We start from the raw sequence: 18542 nt of genomic DNA, 5'->3' as shown, positions 1-18542 counted from the left end.
CCACAGTGAATATCCTTTGAAAATCCTTGGCATGGCATACATGGGGAAAATCCTTTTCCTGGATAGGCATGGTAAAAATCTGGCTTATTGATGTGCACACGGAAAACTAGAGTGGATCAGGTTTTCAGACCCTGTAAGGTCAAAGAGTGTTCAGATCCTAGGTTTTGGTGTAATGTCTGTTGAAAATGACAAGTAGTACCTATGTGTATATGGTGACTTTTTAATAATAATGGTCTGATCTTTTCACAGTAAAATATACCCATACCAGATGATATAGCAATGATAATATCTGTCCTAGAGATGTCATAGTGCAAAGATTCAGTTGCATCAAGCTGTTTTATTACTAACAAAAAATGTTTGGTACGAAAATGTTTTTAAGAGTATGATTTTTCTAAAGCACCTGAAACTAATAGGAACACACATCTTATTAGGTGCTTTAGAAAATCCCACCCTTAAAAGCATTTTGGTACCTAATATAACTGTGTTTAAAAGGTCCCTTTTCATTATGCAGCTAAATTAGCCCCCCCACACACACTGCAGCCTAGGTTGGTTCACGGGACAAGTTGAGTGACAAAATCCCATTCTAATTGTGCTTCATCTGTGCAAAGTGTGAGTTTTCATTGGATCCTAATGTGGTGAATTTAAACCCTGTTGTCACCAGAAACACTCCAAGGCATTCATGCTTAGCACTGACTTTTATTTCCCAAATTTAATCTTTCTACCCCCGTCATTTCAGCTGTAGAGCTCTTCAAAACAAAGCAAAAAACTTAGCAGCAAGATTTGTATGTGCTGGGGAACAGAGGCATTGTTTTGTTAAGAATGAGTAAAGGGTAATTTTTCACTCTTTTTGTTTTTAAATAATGGGGAACTGATTTTTGTGCAGATTTATCTTTGAGCAGTGACCACTCTTAGAAAATTTCAGTGTAATACATGGAAGTTTGGGAAAGTAATAAGCAAATGGAAGAAGGTGCAATTAAAATGGGAAAAAAACATGAAACTTAACTGTAGCAATCACTACCACTTAAAATGAAGACTTGAACATGCATGGTAAAAATGTATAGATGTGGGCATGCATTATAAAGTGTAGTTTACCCCAGAAGGGATCTGATTCTGATCTCAGTTTCACCAGTGTAACTCCATTTACTTCAGTGAAGTTACTCCTGATTTACATCAGTGTAAGATAAGAATTGGGCCCTATGAATCCACTCTACAAGTGTAGTATGATTGGCAGTCTCTGCTCAGGAGAGGCCTAGGGCTGGACTATTAGAGTGCTAAAGATTGATGTGCATTGGCAGAGCTATGTGGAAGCCCAGGACTGAAATAATAGGGGATATTGCATGTCAAAATTGAGGTGTGATATCAGAGCAATGTGTGTGAATCTTGCCCACCATTTGCTATGCCTAGTGCTATTACTTCTTCACTCTCAACAGCAGTAAAAATCCACCAACCTAACCCCAGAAATAGAGGAGAAATAATGAAGATTTCTGATGAGCGTGTGCAATTTCAGAGCTATTCCTTTCCTTTACACCAGCAGAAGTGATATTCTTCCTGGCCCAGGAACTAGAGCTGGTGCCTCAAACTGAATTGCAGTGTTTATCAAAATTGGGGGCTGTGCCTGTGATAAAGGGGATCTTGAGAGCCTAACATACAAGATTCTCTCTTTTTGAGGTGGATGGCTGCTGTGTGGTTACAGAGTCACCATAGCACAGGATGTTTTCAGTAACTATACAACATACAGATTTCTGAGGTCTGCTTTGATTCATCCTGAATTCACCATCCGTGGGCCCACAACAAATATGTCTGGATCACCTTCCCATTTAATCCAGTTTAGCAAAAACAGATCCACCAGGCCACATGGTATGCTGGTGAAACTCCATTGATTTCAGTGGCATGAATTGATCCCATAGACATGAATTTGGCTTTTATTTTTAACTTATTTTATGTTTTGAAAATATTTATTTATTAGACACTTTGTAACAGCAATGTCTCAAGTGTGCCTGGCATTTACAAGCTTGGCCTAAATAAACTCTGACTGAAAGCAACATAATAATTCATGTTTCAGAGTAACAGCCGTGTTAGTCTGTATCCGCAAAAAGAAGAACAGGAGTACTTGTGGCACCTTAGAGACTAACAAATTTATTAGAGCATAAGCTTTCGTGGACTACAGCCCACTTCTTCGGATGCATATAGAATGGAACATATAATGAGGAGATATATATACACACATACAGAGAGCATAAACAGGTGGGAGTTGTCTTACCAACTCTGAGAGGCCAATTAATAATAATTCATGGAGATTCTCTTGTCCCTCAAGGTACAGAAGCCTGTGTTTTTGGAGCAGAAGGTCCAGGGTTCTGTTCATTCCCAATGCCATATTTGTGTAATATAGCTAGCAATCATGGTGGATTTGTTAGAGAGACTGACAGGAAATTAATCTGAATAGAGCAAGAGACAGGAGCAACAAGAACCGAAGTTAGAACTGAAGGGATCTTAATTAAAACAATAGTACTAACAGTATATAAAGGGAACCTGGAATGTGCAGCATTTGTCACCTTGTGCTGTTTCATTTGTGAACAGCCTGCTAAAGTGGGCATTGATGTGCTATATAAAGATGTAGCCAGAAATCCATTCCTTCTCAGTGAACAGTTGGGGCTCTGAGAACCATTTGGCTGAAAGGCCATCTGGACACCTGTGGATAGATGTACTGGCCACATTAACTCAGGGCAGCCTGAGAGTTCTCTTTGCAAAGATGAGGTTGGATCAAAAATGAGGAATCTGCTGTTTGTGTGACTGCTCATTAGCTTTCTCCCTAATGGGGTGGAATGCATTTGGTCCAAGAGTTCAGAGAACCCTTTCTCAAAGCCAAATTCTGAACCAAGAAAAACTGAAGCCTGATGCTGAAAGACCATGCGGGCCGATTACCCCAGCAGGAAATTGCAACCTCTCAGCTTCCAGCTGGCAGGGGAGGATAAACACCTGGAAGGCTTGCTGGGGGGAGCTGAGCTGTCACAAATTGATAGGTATGTGGGTTTCTTACAAGGAAGTCCTGGCCAGGCCAAACAGCAGATCTGCTGAATACTGTAGAGGGATGGGAGGTTGAACGAAGAAAAGGGAAAGAAGGAAGAGTCAAGCAGCAATTACTTTTGTTTATCCTCCTTCCCATCTGACAAAGCTCTGATCCTCCGCATTCATGGTGCCTCCTTAATGCAGAATGATTAGGAATATGGATGCAGCACTGTGATGTGCTCTTCAAGAAGGGTGCTGTGCATTAGAACAAAACCAGAGACATTTCCTGCAAAGTTTTCCCTTTTGTTGTTTCATACTCCTCCTCCAGGACTTTCATTCATAGGAGGGAAAATATGATGGTAGTTTGGTAAGAAACCTCTCCTTGCTTATTGTGGCGGGAGCTGTGCTTGTAAGAGAAATAAATGTTTTGTGTCAGCTACTCCCCACTGTGAGGGGAAAATGAAGTGAGACACGTGCTTCGACTAAGGAAGGGGAGAATGACTGCAACACTGTCCCCTGCTACATGTAGGGATCTGGTTCTCTTGCCTCAAAGTGGAACTTAATGCAGTGAAGAACCCACTTCAGAGGAGTTTGCCATCACAGCTTCAGTGTAAATGCTACATCCTGCAGCGCCAACTGCAAACAAAGCAGCCAGGACTGCACAGTTCCCCAGGACATCCAGTTCCCCATGCAGTATTTGCTATGCGCAACTGAAAAATTCCCGCTTCTCTCTAGAGGCAGGCTCTGTATGTAGTAAGAGGCCTCCTCAGTGATCTCAGCCTGGATTGAGAGAGAGAGACCCTTTCAGAATCACTGGTCTCCTGGTGGGATTCTCCCTGGCTTCTTGGCTGTAATTAAAGGCAGGGGGTGGTTTGCTTAATGAAATTGTAATGTACAGAATAAATAAATCAAACATTACAGCATTAGTAGGCAGAAGGCTGTTCAGCTAAATGTACTCGCAAGTGTTAAAGGTGTGCACTGCTGGAGTGTCACTCAACTAGCATTAGGCATTAAGAATTCACTGCCTGAGCTGGGAAGACATTTGAGAAATATATGATTTCTCTCCAGTTAGTTTTCACACTTTCTCCTCCTCTTCCTTCTCTCTCTCTCTCTCTCTCTCTCTCTCTCTCTCTGTGCCTGTGATGCTCTCTCTGTTCATACCCCCTTCTTTTTCCCCACTCCCATAACTGTTAGGCAAGCTAAGCACCATTAAAGGGGTTTCCTCCCCCTGTGATACTCTTGGACAACTGTTCTATCAAGGATAATCAAGGGCATATAAATCATGAAGGTTGCAGGAGAGTGTTCTATTCCACCCCAGCCCTAAAATACAGCCCTTTGATGGCATTATGAAATAAAATGTGTTTCTGCCCCTGCCTTTCCCTGTTCCACTGGAACCAAAGAAACCCAGACAAGGGATCAATTTAGAAAAGCCACTAAAAAAAAAAAGATAGTTTGGGATTTTTATTTCATTTTTCTCATTTTAAAATAAAATTTTCTGGTCCTTTTCCTTTGCTGCCATTCATACATATTTTATATATTCATTAGAGAAAAGACTTTAAAACATCCACAAATCTTGCCTTGCTCACCCAGAGTGACACTTTGAGCTTTACACATTTTGCTGGGAAGGTTGTTATTATTTTGCCATGGCCAGCCTGCGAAACCTGTCACAGCTCCAAATGATTTACATGGACGGGCTGCTGATGGGGAAAGGCCTCAGATTCTGCTAGGAGCTAAAAGCACAGTAACAGCGCTCAGCCCCTCTTTCCCCTTCTGTCCTAACCAAACTGCTCCTTACATAAAGAAAATTTACCTTTCTAAACAAAGAGGTGTTTGCAACATTGCATCATTTTCCTTTCAGAACATTGTGTGGCGCTAAAAGAGGTTGTACAACATTCATGTGTGTGACCAGGTGTGTGTCTCATTCAGCCATGCTGTCTCTCTCTCTCTCTGAAAGAATGTGTCAGCATTCCCAGATAATTAAAAACAATGTTTTTGGGGTAGTTGGTGCAGGCACTTGACAGTGACATTTTACATTTTGTCCCCATATATCTTCTAATGCATTTATGAGCTACCATATATGCGTGAGCATGATTGCAGTGCACATCCCTCTGGGGCACTCGGCACATCAGTTGAAAAGGGGAGACTTCAGAATAAGAGCAACAGGGCATATCCCTGCTGTTACTAAAAGTACTTTGGGATCCTTAATATCCAGGGTGAGGAGATGAGACCCTTTTTATTTATTTTTTTTATTGTTAAGGTTTCGTTTGAAGGACCCCATACACAGAGAAGTGCATGTCACTCACTTTAGCTACCTTGGAAGGGTAAAAAGCTGAGTTGACCCTACTATGATTTGAATCTTTTGTTGTAACGAGATTGAGTTTTCCAGCCTGACCTGTAGACCATGAAGCTGTCCCTTTCAGAGTCTGCATTTTATTGTTATGGTGAAATATTGACAGTGAATGGTGTCTACTGTTGTTTGGATAATTCAGAAACATAAGGGTGCAGAAAAAGTGATCATGGGGGTATTGAAGTAGGACAATTTTTGCAAAGATTTCTTATTACATGTCTGTTGCTACTACAAAAAGGGAACCTTAAGTATCCAGTTAGGATTCTATCTGTGCATCTTAGATACTTATTTGGCTCCCATAATCATGGTATCTCGGTGCTTTTGATGTATTCATCCTCACAACACTCCGATGAGGTAGGGGAGTGCTAATTGTGTCGTTTCAGAGAAGGGGAACTGAGGCAGTGAGAGACTAAGTGTTTTGCCCAAAGTCTCACGGTTCCTTGCTCTGCCACAGAACTCCTGTGTGTAGGGTGTCTAGAGTCCCAGGGCCTAACCACTGGAGCCACCCTTCTTTTCCAGGAAAATACTTTTCAGAATTGGGTTCCTACTTGTCTGAGAACTGGTATTTTGGCTCCTCTGATTTAAAAAAACCCAACACCGTGGAAATTGTGGGTTGGGGTGAGTATCTAGCATTGATCAGTGGTGACTCGTCCAGAAGTTTAAGGGAGAAAATTGACTGTCTAATCCTCCTCAGTCGTGGCGAGAGATGTTGGTTGTGAAGGGAGTGTGGAGGGTGAACATGGAGGTTACAACTATGGGAGCTATCTCTGTCCTCCAGCAGGAATCAGAAGAGTCCCTGAGTGGGAAAGCAGGATATGATTTCATATTTCAGATGCATGAATAGGGTTTGCGTCTTTCCTTCATACGGCAGCACATTCTACTAGGTATTTGTATTGAATGATAAACCGCAGTTACTCCACTTGCTATCAAGGAAAAATAAAACAATGTGACAATGGACTTGTCCCAAAAGACATTGAGTGCCAGATCTGTTGTAAAGATCCAGGACGAGTGAAAGCCAGTTTTCATGTGCTTGACCTAGCGCTTAGGTCACTTTTAAACACCAGAGTTATTTGAACAGGGAATAGAAAATGTAAATGAGATTATACAAACTAATGAAATCTGCTGTGGTACATGCCTGTTGGTATTTTCCCTCTACTTTTGTCCTTGTAAGGCCACGTAAAGTGAGTTGGCATAAAAATCAAAGCTTTAAATTGTTCCCTTCTCTGGGTTGCCTAGAGTATCTGTATTTTGGACTGTAAGAGCTTTGGGGCAGGATCTGTCTTCATGTCTGTGTTTTGTACAGCCACAAGCACATTGTCAACACTAAGTAAATAGTAAAAATATGCCTCAATCTCAGTTTCGGTACTTCTGCATCTTCACATGATTGAGACTGGCGTCGCTGGGTGTTGCCATTGAACATGAGAAATGAGGACAGTAAATTACCCAATATGTGGGAATGCCCTTTTACCTACTTTTAATTGAGGATTGCTTGACCCCAGGTATATGGACTGTGACTCCCTTCTGTAAATGCCACGCTTTTATGTCTTATTTCCTTTTCTTGGCAAATCAGGCTTTGCAATTTTCTCTGGAATCATTCCCCACCCCATGTTAGTGTAACTGCCCCTCATTATTGCGTGGATTTTTGTAATGCTTTTTTTCTGCAGGATTGTATCATGGACAATTCAAGCAGCTTGTCTTTCATAATCAATGTATTCATTTTCTTTCCAATTTTCTATGTCTTTTATTATGCCCCATTGTTCACAGATATATCTTTGTGTGTACTACTGTGAGCTGAGAGGTGAAAACGTTATTTACTGTGCTAGCTGCTCTTGGTATGCAAGTTAGAGTATATGAAAAGTTTCCTACTGCTAAAGTTTTGTGGACGTGGTGTAAAGAGGATTTGATGGAGTGGTGTTATCTAGGGCAGACTATGAATCAGGGACATACTCAGAATACATTTCAGGAAAGCAAAAACATCTGAGTCCCAGATTTATCAGGTGAAAAATGTCAGCTAACAAAATCTGCACTGGTGTTAGCCTATTAATTCACTTGTAAGGAGAAGGGGCAGAAAGCAGCACTGGATTTGTATATCCACTTGGAACGGATTTTGGGTGCAGCTCCTGCTATAGGTAGCCATGGCAGGGTGGAGGGTCAGAAAAGCAGAGTTAAATAGTTATCCCCTCAGAGGAAGTCCTGAGGGGAGTGTAACAACCCCATACCCGCACCCTTTCTGCAAGATATCCTAGAGAACAGGGAGCATATAGATAACCTAGAAGGATGTCAAAGGAACCATCTGGCTAATGCAGCAGCTATATGAAGGAGAGGTTGAATTAAGATTCCTATAGATTTTTTTAATGTTTCCCTAATCAGAATTTACTTTTTAAGTTGAAATTCTCATAAACATCTTTGTTATTAATATTCCCTTTGTACTTAAACTTTTTAGGCAACTGACAATGATGTGGGCACTTATGGGAAAGTCAGCTATTTTTTCAGTGATGATCCTGACAGGTAAGTGCGACAAAACCTCTCAGATAGTTTCAGTTCCTTAAAATCCCCTTTCAGTCTTGCCATGAATTTACAAAATTGGAATGTTGGTAACTTTAAGCTGTGAAATCTTTCTTGAAAGAGAGGCTACCATAAACTGTCACAGGGAGGGCGAATTGACCCTAATAGAAGGCCTATTTCAGTTTTTACATGGCTTGTTTTCTGTTTAAATTTCTCGTGTGATTTGGGTGCTCATAAATTGAGGGACAGACAGGGCTGGATCATACCAGAGGGCTTAATCCTAGCAAAACTTCCATTGACTCCAATGGGATCAGCCCTGTACTAAGTGTGGATACTGTTCAAGCCATCTCTACCAGTTCATATCAGTCCAGATCTGTATCTGGTTTTGGTGTCCATACTTGGAAAAAGGATAGTGGAAAATTGGAGAGGGTTCAGAAAAAAGCTACAAGAATGGTTTGAGGTTTGTCAGGCACAGCTTAAGATGAGAGATTTACAGAACTCAGTCTATTTAGTTTATCAAAGAGAAGACTCAAGCCGTCTATAAGTACCTGCACAGAGAAAAATTTTCTGGTACTAGACTGAGGTTTAGTATATTTCCCAAACGGGAAATAAAGTGCAAATTTTAACAGTGAGGGTAGTTAACTTTTGGAACAAGTTACCAAAGGATGTGGTAGATTGTCCATCACTTTGAGTCTTTAAATCTGGGCTGGGTGTTTTTTAAAAGATAGGCTCTTGTTCAGCCACAAGTTGTTGGGCTCCGTACAGGCTTGCTAAATCAACAGGACTAAAGCCTGTGCTTAAAGAGAAACACACTTAAATTGCTTTGCTAAATCAGGACCTAGCTGCACAAATATGTAACTTGAGGCCAACACATACACTTAATAACAACTTATATGGTAGTATTAGAGCTACACATGGGACTCACTTCTGCCATGGGTGAGTGATTGGGAGTCCTTTGCTACAATGGAAGGAATATGGTATTGACATTAAGGTGTAAAAGGGGTAAAATTCATCCCGGGTGTGATTCCATTGACTTCAATGGGAGCTGCCAGCTGCTCAGCCCCTTTGAAAATCGGGTTGCTTATTTAAGTGTTTAAATGTGGATTTGGATGCCAGAGTTTGAAAATTTTGTCTTTGACCTCTTCGTGCCTCAGTTTCTTCAGGAGTTTGGCTTTAACTTTCCTGGTGCCTCATTTACTCTGTCTGTAAAATGGGGTAAATAACACCTACCACCCAGAGGCTGAGGGTGCATCAGTGTCTGAAAAGTATGATGAGCTCTTCAGTTGGAAGAGGCTATAGTACTGTGAAATGTTATGGTCAGGAGGAACCTATGAGATGATACGCACAACATCAAACCTTTTCCAATTTCCTTCTATGCCTCTTTCTTACGGTGTTGTTTCAGGCTGCTGTTTCCTGTCTGCCTGAAATGAGGGTTTGATTTGGTAACTCCTCTGCTCCCCCTCTCTTTTTGCTTGGCAGGTTCTCCCTGGATAAAGACACAGGCGTGATCACACTGATTGCCCGGTTAGACTTTGAAACGACACAGCGCTACACACTGACTGTGATTGCCAAGGACGGGGGTGGGGAAGAGACTACAGGGCGAGTGAGGATTAACGTTCTGGATGTCAACGATAATGTCCCCACCTTCCAGAAAGAATCCTATTTGGGGGCTCTCCGGGAAAATGAGCCTTCGGTCACTCAGGTGGTCCGTCTCAGGGTAAGAAATGGAAGCACCGATTCGCTTTCTACTATACTTCCCTTTCTCCAGATACACAATGGTCAATATTATTAGGGGGACCTGTGATCCAGGATTTCTCCAGCTAGGGTAAGTCTGAGATGGACCAGGAAGAGGAGAGAAACAGCAGGAAGTGCATTTTAAGTCTTTTTTTCCTCTTCACTCTTTTAATTTCTCTTTTACTCGTCATTGCTCTCTGTCATCCCCTCCCGTTTGAAAGCAGTCTGAAGCCCTGGTGGTGAAGCCCCATGGAGAGAGCTACCCACTATAATTAAACCCTTTATCGATGCAATTAAACAGGAGTATTACTGGTCAGGAATATGGGGGGGGGGGAGGAGGAGAAGGAATTGCAGACCATCTGCTCCTTTGCATGTTTTAATTGCTCCTTATTGTGAAATGCAACTGACTCTGCTTCTCTAGCTGCCTAGACTTTCCCCATGTCCCTTTCCTCCCCTCCTCCTACCCTGGCTTCCTTGGACGTGTGCAGGATTTACTGTATCAGACTTTATTACACTGAGTGATTGGGACTTCCCTGAAGGCACTCTGGATTTTGTGACAGGATTGGAAAGATGCTAATGAATTCAGCTAAGTAAAGAGAAGAAAGTGTGTGAGGTTGGGAGAGCTGAGGTTCCATTATGAGTGTCTGTATAATCATCGCTCCGGAGTTCCTGTGAAATGCAGGGCTATAGAAGGACAGGAACGTACTGTTAAAGGGAAATGTTGAATTACTGAAGGCAGTGGAATTTCCATTTTGATAGGTTTGAAATTTGAGACAAGTTTATTCAACTTCAAAATTCATCATTGGCATGACAAGCTGTACACGGGTGGACAAGCTCCACAAATGTAGACAAGCCATGCTTAGCAAAGAGGAGGAGAGTCACAAGGATTTCCCATCCCAGCTGTATCATCACCAGAGCTACCCCTGGAGTGTACCATACCCACTAGCAAAGCTTTCTCCAGAATGCAAACTCATCTTCATTATCATCAGATCCCTTCCTGATGAAATCTGCATTTATCTGTGGGAGTTGAGCAGTTTGTTGCTGATCGAATTGTAAGCTTTTTCTGTTTAAAAAAAGAGACGATGGAACCCACTTGTCTCCTTTAGCATGACAAGAATAAACTAGGCCTTTTGCAGTTTCCTTCAAGCTGGTATCTGTCTTCAGTAAACTCAGGCTGTGTGAGTACTGTAAGAATATTGTGGTCATCTCTTAGATATTTTAGATCTAAGTGTCTATTCTTTATAGGTGTGAGAGAGTGGAGAGGGGGCGTTTAAGACACAGTGACTCTTCTCTCTGAGGTGGGATGTGAAGAGAGATGATGATTTCAAAACTCTGTCAGCTCTTGCTGCTCACCAATTCACAGAGCAAGGTGGTGTCTATCATTAGTGAATATTTCTGTCTTGCCCCCACAAACTCTGGCAAGCAGTCCAGAAGGAAGGAGGATACCTTATCCAAGGCACACATAAGTGAGAGGAGGAAAGGTTATTTGGCATAAACATGAAAATAAAAGGGTAGTCCAGAAGAAAACAGCAAGTGGAAACCAAGCCTTTCTGCTTGTTACAAATGTAAGGGACCCTGTGATGCAGTATATAAACTCTGCCCTAGCGTGGAAGGGGTTAAGAATTTGCTTTGGGCTAGAGGGGCCCCGCCTCACCACACCTGCAAATCGTGCCAGGACTGGAGGAAGAGTTAAAAAGAGGGAACTCCACTCAGACCAGGCAGGCCTAGAGAGAGCACTGACAGCTGCAGCGCCCTGCCCTCGCAGGAGGAGAGTACAGAACCCCTGAGTTGAAGGGGGAAAGAATTGAGGCTTGCACTGGATCCCAGAGAACTCTGAAGTGGACACTGATACTCCCAGGACCCTCTAAAGTAAGAGAGGCCCCTCTCCTAGAGGGAGCTACCTGCAGGTTTTTCTTTGCCTTTCTTTTGTTTAACCCCATTTGCTGACTACGGGCTGTTTGGTGGCATCACTGGGGACACAGAGAGGGAACGAGAGGCCCCAGCCTGAAGGTGAGCACTGGCATGCTGAAAAGACCCCATAGCACCCGCTGTATGGGTGAGGATGGAGTAATTGGACATGTGCATGCACTTTCCACATAGCCTAAAGGGGGCACCCTGCCACAGACAGATCTGTGACAGACCCCCACACTCACCACCTAGAATTAGTTATGACCATATTTAGACTAGGGCAAAGGCTGATATAAACCTTAGGAACATCCATTTACAGATATCCATTCCCTTACCACTACTGCCTCCCTTCTGCACTGTTCATTTCCCCCTAGCCCTTTCTCCTCCCATCTTTTCCCCAAAATTGTTTGCCTTCTTTTCTCTGCGTATTAGGTTGCAGCATTTCTCAGAGACAGCGTCTGTGTTTATATGATAACACTGGGGCTTTTTTCTGCTTCAACATAGGCAGCTGATGAAGATTCCTCTCCGAATAACCAGATCACTTACAGCATCGTGCAAGCTTCAGCCTTCCGAAGTTCGTTTGACATTAGTGTCTCTGAAGGGTATGGAGGTGAGCGCTGTTGGGGCACTGGTAGGGTGCGCCACAAGGGGGAGGGGCAAGGGGCCGAGTGGCACTCATGTGGGAGTGGTGGCTTGGTTATATACATTACCCTTCTGCTTGGGCATGGGCTAGAGCCTGCAGCATTGGCTGCATACAGAAGGTGGTGTGTGGATGTGCCATTTGGTGCTGTTCTTCTGACTCCTGGTATCAGGAGAGGAATCAACCAAGATTTTCAAAAGTGACTAGTGATTTTGAGTGCTTCAGGTGTTGGGTTCCCAACTCGGGCCACTTTACTGGGAGCTGATTTTCAGGAAAGTTTGGGTCCCTGCCTCCCCCAAAAGGTGCAAATCAGGCCCCTTTAAGGCATCTCAATTTTGGAGTTCAAAATTGAGACCTCCCCCCAACATTTGTTACTTTTGAAAATCTTGGCCTTAATCAGGACAATTCTGCTAAGAAATGCAATTGCTTTACTGGGTGGGGTGGGAGCTGGTGCTTGCTCTGAAGAGTGGCTGGCTATACCTCCATTGAGTGGCTGAGGCTGATTCAGAGTAAATGCTTCTGTGGATTACTAAGGGTGCATCGACCCCGGAAACATTTGTGGTTATCTGGACTGGAGCAACTGCATCAGTGCTAGCCATGGTGGGCTCTGGCATTGTAAGCACTGTGACCAGCTGCTGCCAGTGGTAGCACAAGTGCAGTTATATCAGTGAAGAATAAAAACTCACAGATTTTCCTAGCATAGACGAGATCTAAATGCGTTGCTCCAGGAGTTGTACCAGACCGACTTCTGCTGCTGCTGCTGTTTGATGCGTGCGTGCGTATGTGCGTGTGCTTGGGTGTATGTGTTAGCTGTTAAGTGGGCTAGTACCAGCTGCATTTACTCCAATGCTTTATGCCATTTCAGTGATAAGTGTGACTCGTCCTCTGGATTATGAGCAAGTCTCCAATGGAGTTATTTATCTGACTGTGATGGCCAAGGATGCTGGTGTCCCATCACTTAACAGCACTGTTCCCATCACCGTAGAGGTGTTTGTAAGTACCAGCTGTGCCTACCATTGCACTCTTCCCCTCCCCACAAAGTCCTACCCCAAGCAGGAAATTCTCATCATGGCATACTAATGGCTAGTAGCATGGGCACTGCCAGATGAGTATGTCCACGTGCTTGATGTCAGTGCCCCAGCCGTTTTTCTACTTTAGTAAGAATACTAACTCCTGAGGGCATTCTGCACCAAAAAAATAAAAATTATGTGCGCAATATTTTAAAGTTCTGCAAAAACTCTGCAAATTTTATTTGTCAAATAAATGTAGAGGCTCCAGCATGGCATTGGGGAGCACAGGCCACTGGCTGCACAGAGGTGGGAGATCACTGTGCAGCTCCCCCCAGGACACGGACTCAGCGATGAGGCTGCATCCAACCCTGACACAGAGCTAGGACATGGCCTGCCCCAGAAACACCCCAGGGCCCTGTCTCTCTGTGCCAGGTGCATCAGGTGTGGGCAGGCAGGCTCAGTAAGGTAGGATCCAAGTGTGGAGAGGCTTAATGTGGGGAGATCCAGGTGTGGTTGAGAGGGTTCTGTGTGGGGCAATCTGGGTCAGGCAGCTCAGTGGGGGATCTGTGTGCAGGGTGGATCTGGATGCACAGGGGCTTTTTGGGAGGTTCTGGGTGCAATGGTAATGGGACTCTGCAGGGGGGTCCAGGTGAAGGTGGCTGGGGCTCAGTGCGGGAGGTGTCTGGGTGTGTGGGGGATAGAGCTTGGCAGGGAGGTCTTGATTTGGGGGACTCAGTGGGGGAGCCAGATGCTGGGGGAGTGGAGCTCAGTAGGGTGGGGATCCAGGTTCAGCTGCTTGGGGCTCGGTAGGGTGGGGATCCAGGTGCAGGGTGAGTGGGGTTTGTCAGGGAGGGTTCTGCACAGCATCCAGAGCCAGGTCAGACCCACCCCCCAGTTTTCTCCCCTGGCTGTAGGAAGCTCTGCAAACTCTCCCACCCGGCACGCTTCCTGCACCCATCGTGCCTCAGCTGCAAGGGGAGTGAGGCTCGGCAGGAATGTCTGAGCATGAGGGGGTCTGGATGCACAGGAGTTGCGCAGATAGGGGAGCTGCTCCCTGTACAGTGATCCCTCCCCTTGCAGCTGAGGCACGATGGGTGCAGGAAGTGTGCCGGGTGGGAGAGTTTGCAGAGCTTCCTACAGCCAGGGGAGAAAACTGGGGGTGGGTCTGACCTGGCTCTGGATGCTGTGCAGGGGAAGAGGAAGTCCCATCCTCCCCAGGCCAGCTGGGACTAGCAGCTGAGCCTGGTGCAGGGTAGGAGCCACCAGCTGAGTCTTCCCCAGTCTCATCTCCTGCCCCACAATGATTTACCTCTCTGCCAGCTGCCCCGGGCACACAAAAAATCCTGCTGGGGAGGGTCACCTGACCGTTCTTGTGTCTTCCCTTTGTTTCCCCATCAGAAAGTCATTTTTCTGCGGGGAAGCAAAGAAATCTGCGGGGGACATAAATTCTGCACATGCGCAGTGCCACAGAATTCCCCCAGGAGTAAATACTGCTTTACATTTACATAGCACCTTTCATCCAAGGATCTTAAAGGGCTTTACAAGCCCTGTGAGGTAGATAGGTACCATTCTGCTCATGCTTTGGATATGTAAAATAATACACAGAGAAGTTAAGTGACCTGCCAAAGCCCACAGACTATGTAAGTGGCAGAACCAGAGTAATGCTCCAAGGTCCTATCTTGCAGTTTCCTGTTGTAAACACCAGATGTTGCCTTTATATCATAGAGCGAGATCACCCAGCACCTGTGGGTATATACGTAATATATCGTGTGCATACGATACAGTACATGTGTTGTATTTATATGTACAAACATGTAAATATATATGCACGCACATACACTCTTCTCTCCATTATTTGAAATTCTCTCTTAAAAGCAACCTAAAGAAATAGCATTCCTTTCCCTCTCAAATGTGGGTTGTTTTTTTTAAAATAAAACCCACCTTACCCCACCCCTTGTGTTTCTAATTGAGAAGTAGCCTTGTATGAGCACCAGCATCACCAGTGATGTTAACAGGTACATGCACATCTAAGGAATAATTTTTATTCATAATCTTCTCTTGCAGAACTAGTGGAAGCAGCTCATAAACTGATTTTGGTGTGAGCCGCAAGCAGAGTGAAAAAATTCTTGCCGAGAGTTCTTTTACAAAAATAAAATTAGTAATGTAGGGCTGGATTTTCGAAGTGCCAAAGGGAGTTAGGAACCCAGTTCATTGAAAGGTAGAGCGCCTAACTCCCTTAGATGCTTTGCAAACCCAAGCCTTACGGACCTATAAGATACTGCCCAATACTTATAGTAGTTTTGAGGAGAGAGTTGAAATCTGGTGGCTAAATAAACTCAGTCTGTCTCTTGCTGTGTCTGAGTGACAGAGGGTGATGCAGTGGAGAGACCTAGCTGCTCTCTGAGGTCTCATGGAAACAGTCAAACAGAAGTCAATCATCAGGACCCCACTCACCTGTTCTCCTCTCCTTTCACTGCATGAAAGCCATTGAAACCCAGGCATGCAAATCTAATTGTAAAGGGCTTGAGCTTACAGCAGGGTGAGGAGCACGATAGGGGTGGTGGTTAGGAGTGCAAGGATAATACTTAGCAGTTATAAAGTGCTTTCTGTCTTCAAATAGCTGAACAACACGAATTATTATATATATTTTACAAAAAGAGAAACTAAAAGTTTAAGTAAACTTGCCCAAGTCTACAGAAAGAGTCTGTGATCACTCAGGGTTAGACCATAGTTTCTGCTCAGAGTCTGTTCTCAGCCCACTATATTCCTGGTATAGTCTTTATAGGTAATGTGTATTCAGCATCTGATGGTGATTGCTTTGGGAATCTGACTCTTCTTCATGGAAACTGCTAGGTCTCCCCAAAGTGTTATCAGCTTAGCATCCTGGATCTTACTGTAACTTTCTTAACTACTCATGCTGTGGGCCCTTGGTGTTACAAAGAAACAGAAGGTGTAAGTTCAGCAGAGTGTAGTATAGATGGATTCACCTAATATGGAATGAGTATTAGTAATACCCCAGGAGCTGACTGGTGAGAGTGATGTCTTCCTTTTCTCCTTCTTATACCAACTAACCTGACAAGAAGCCTTGGGAGATTCCTCCACTGAGTTGCTTGCAAAGCAGTGGAACACGGGGATCAGAATGGGGTGAAGAGAGCAGATGCCTGACAGGAGAGTGTCTTCATTCATTTCCATTTTTGCAAAATTCAAAAGGATTAATAGAGGCTCTTTTCCTTTTTCTTCCCCCATTTTCCTCATTTTTAAAGAGCTAAAGGTGCCTGAAACCAAACGGCACAGAGTCTGACATGAATATCAAATGCACATTAGCACTTCCAGTGTCTGAAATTATCAGTCACTGAATCAGTCACAGTCAGTTGTTTATTTTTCAAATGCTAGCTGTCTTGGCTGGATAAGGTTTGGGTTGCTGCATTGTACCAGATGCTTTCCTTTGCCTTCTGCATCCTGATACAGATGTTCTTATCAGAGATGGTATGTGTGTGCTGATGGGGGAATTAGCTTATAAATGTTGCTCTGCAGGATTAGATCAGATTGTCGATTTGCAACATATTGTGATTTGACAAAGTCTCAAGGAAGGTATCAGCAATGGAGTCTGTTTACTTGATAACCCTTCAGTCTTATTGTGATCTGATCTGATCTTGCTTGTAAGTGGCATCAATGCACGGACCAGAAGATGGAGGAACTCATTGCTATAACAATTGAGTGATTTCTTCTTCCCTCTTCTCCCTTCCCCACAACTCTTTTTATAATATTAGGGGGGGGGTGGAATAAGAGGGAGAAATAAGGGAATTTAGTAGTGGCTAAATACTTCCTCCCCTGGCTGTTCTATGGACAGTGTAATCACATCTGTCTAAAGACCACACTTGAAAAGGTCATCTGCTTCTGGCTGATTTTGTACATTGATGATTTTTAAGTAGCTGTCACTTTCTCCACTTTCAACCAAAGGGATTTTCTCTCAACTGAAAAAAAAAAAAGATGATGATGATGAAGTGGCTCACAATGGCACTTAAAGCAAAAAAAGACAGAACAAGAGAGTGACTGAGAGTGTGGAGGGAGGTAATTTTTTTTCATCCTTTGCTTGTTGGTTTTTAATAAAGAAGTCAAACTCGCTTTGTAGATTTCCCATTAGGGGACAATAAGCTTTTGTAGAGGGAGCCGCTGAATTAGAACTAATAGCAAGTGTGATGCCAGGATCCCAGGAAATATCACCACTAATAAGTTTCTGCCTAGCTCTCCGTCACTGACATTCTAGACGCTGTTTTGCGCAGTGAGCCAGTAACTCTAACTATATATAAGTATATAATAAAAGAGGTGTTGGTGATTGACAAAGTCTCCCCTTAAGAGAGATTGCTAGAACTGGCTGTTTGCTTTGAGAAAGAAAATAGAGCCTTTGGCAAGGAAGGTGGAGTGATGGGGAAACATTTTAAATCAGTTTCTCTGAAGCTGATGAGTCAAATATAATGAGCCTGGGAGCAGGGTTGATGGTGGGCAGAAAGTGAGTCTCTTACTACCCTGTTTGGGTGAATCAGTTCTCTTGAAGGAGCTTAGGAGTTGCCATACTGCGCAGACCAATGGCTGTCTAGGCCAGTATCCTGTCTCCAACAGTGGCAAGCACAAGACGATTTGGGGAAAAGTGCAAAAAACCTAGTAGTGAAAAATGACAGAATAAGGTTTCCCGGAGTTGGCGGGAATTTATTCCATAATCTCTCATTTATTCACTTGCTTTCACCATCCATGTTCAGACATCCCCCCCCCCACCTCACAATATGCAAGCTTGTTACTGAGTTCCCATAATTAAACACTAAATGCAACACTAATAAGTTTGATACGTTTTGATGGATGGGTTTCCCAATAGCCATGCCCTCCAAGAATGAGAGTATAAAGCGGAGGGGATTTCCACATTAAGGTTCATCACGCTGTGAGGAGGACAATGTGCAAAACTGAGCATCACAGAAGTGATGCAAAGGCTGATTAAAGATCACCTGCTTCCGGCAAAGATAGCAGAGGATGACAATTTAATTAGAGTGTGATGAGCATCACTGGCATGTGAAATGGCCTCAAATATCAAGTTCAACGGCAAAAGCCTCAGTCATGGCTACAGGGCTATCAGAGGCCTCTGGAAGCTCATAGGGACTCAAGCAAATGGGGTATTTTATTTTGTGTCAGTTTTTATTCTTTAACTCCTTTCTGTTGTTGGGTTTTGTCAGTTTAACATTATTTGAATGGCATTTAAAACACCTTTAAGCTGATCCTTCTTCCATTTTTAGGAATATTTTAAACCAAGTGGTGTTGATCAAGTTCATCAGGACAGTGGTTGTCTCTGTCTCCCAGCAGAGACAAGCTGAAAGGGACACCATCAACATGAAAATCGTATTTC

The 18542-nt window shown here is 43.7% G+C and overlaps 1 protein-coding gene across 1 annotated transcript in view; it reads left to right on the top strand.

Moving 5' to 3' along the window:
• Positions 1 to 18542, top strand: part of CDH23 (cadherin related 23) — a 516293-nt gene that overhangs the window by 320329 nt on the left and 177422 nt on the right. The window contains exons 14-17 of the mRNA XM_054034015.1: positions 7797 to 7861; positions 9338 to 9575; positions 12005 to 12110; positions 13006 to 13133. Coding sequence (XP_053889990.1) covers positions 7797 to 7861; positions 9338 to 9575; positions 12005 to 12110; positions 13006 to 13133 — 537 coding nt within the window. The remainder of the gene's footprint in view (positions 1 to 7796; positions 7862 to 9337; positions 9576 to 12004; positions 12111 to 13005; positions 13134 to 18542) is intronic.

The sequence above is a fragment of the Malaclemys terrapin genome, chromosome 7 (assembly GCF_027887155.1).
Source record: "Malaclemys terrapin pileata isolate rMalTer1 chromosome 7, rMalTer1.hap1, whole genome shotgun sequence".
In the NCBI taxonomy this organism is placed as follows: domain Eukaryota; kingdom Metazoa; phylum Chordata; order Testudines; family Emydidae; genus Malaclemys; species Malaclemys terrapin.
The sequence above is the reverse complement of the archived record's forward strand: the minus strand, read 5'-3'. Positions and strand labels throughout refer to the sequence as shown.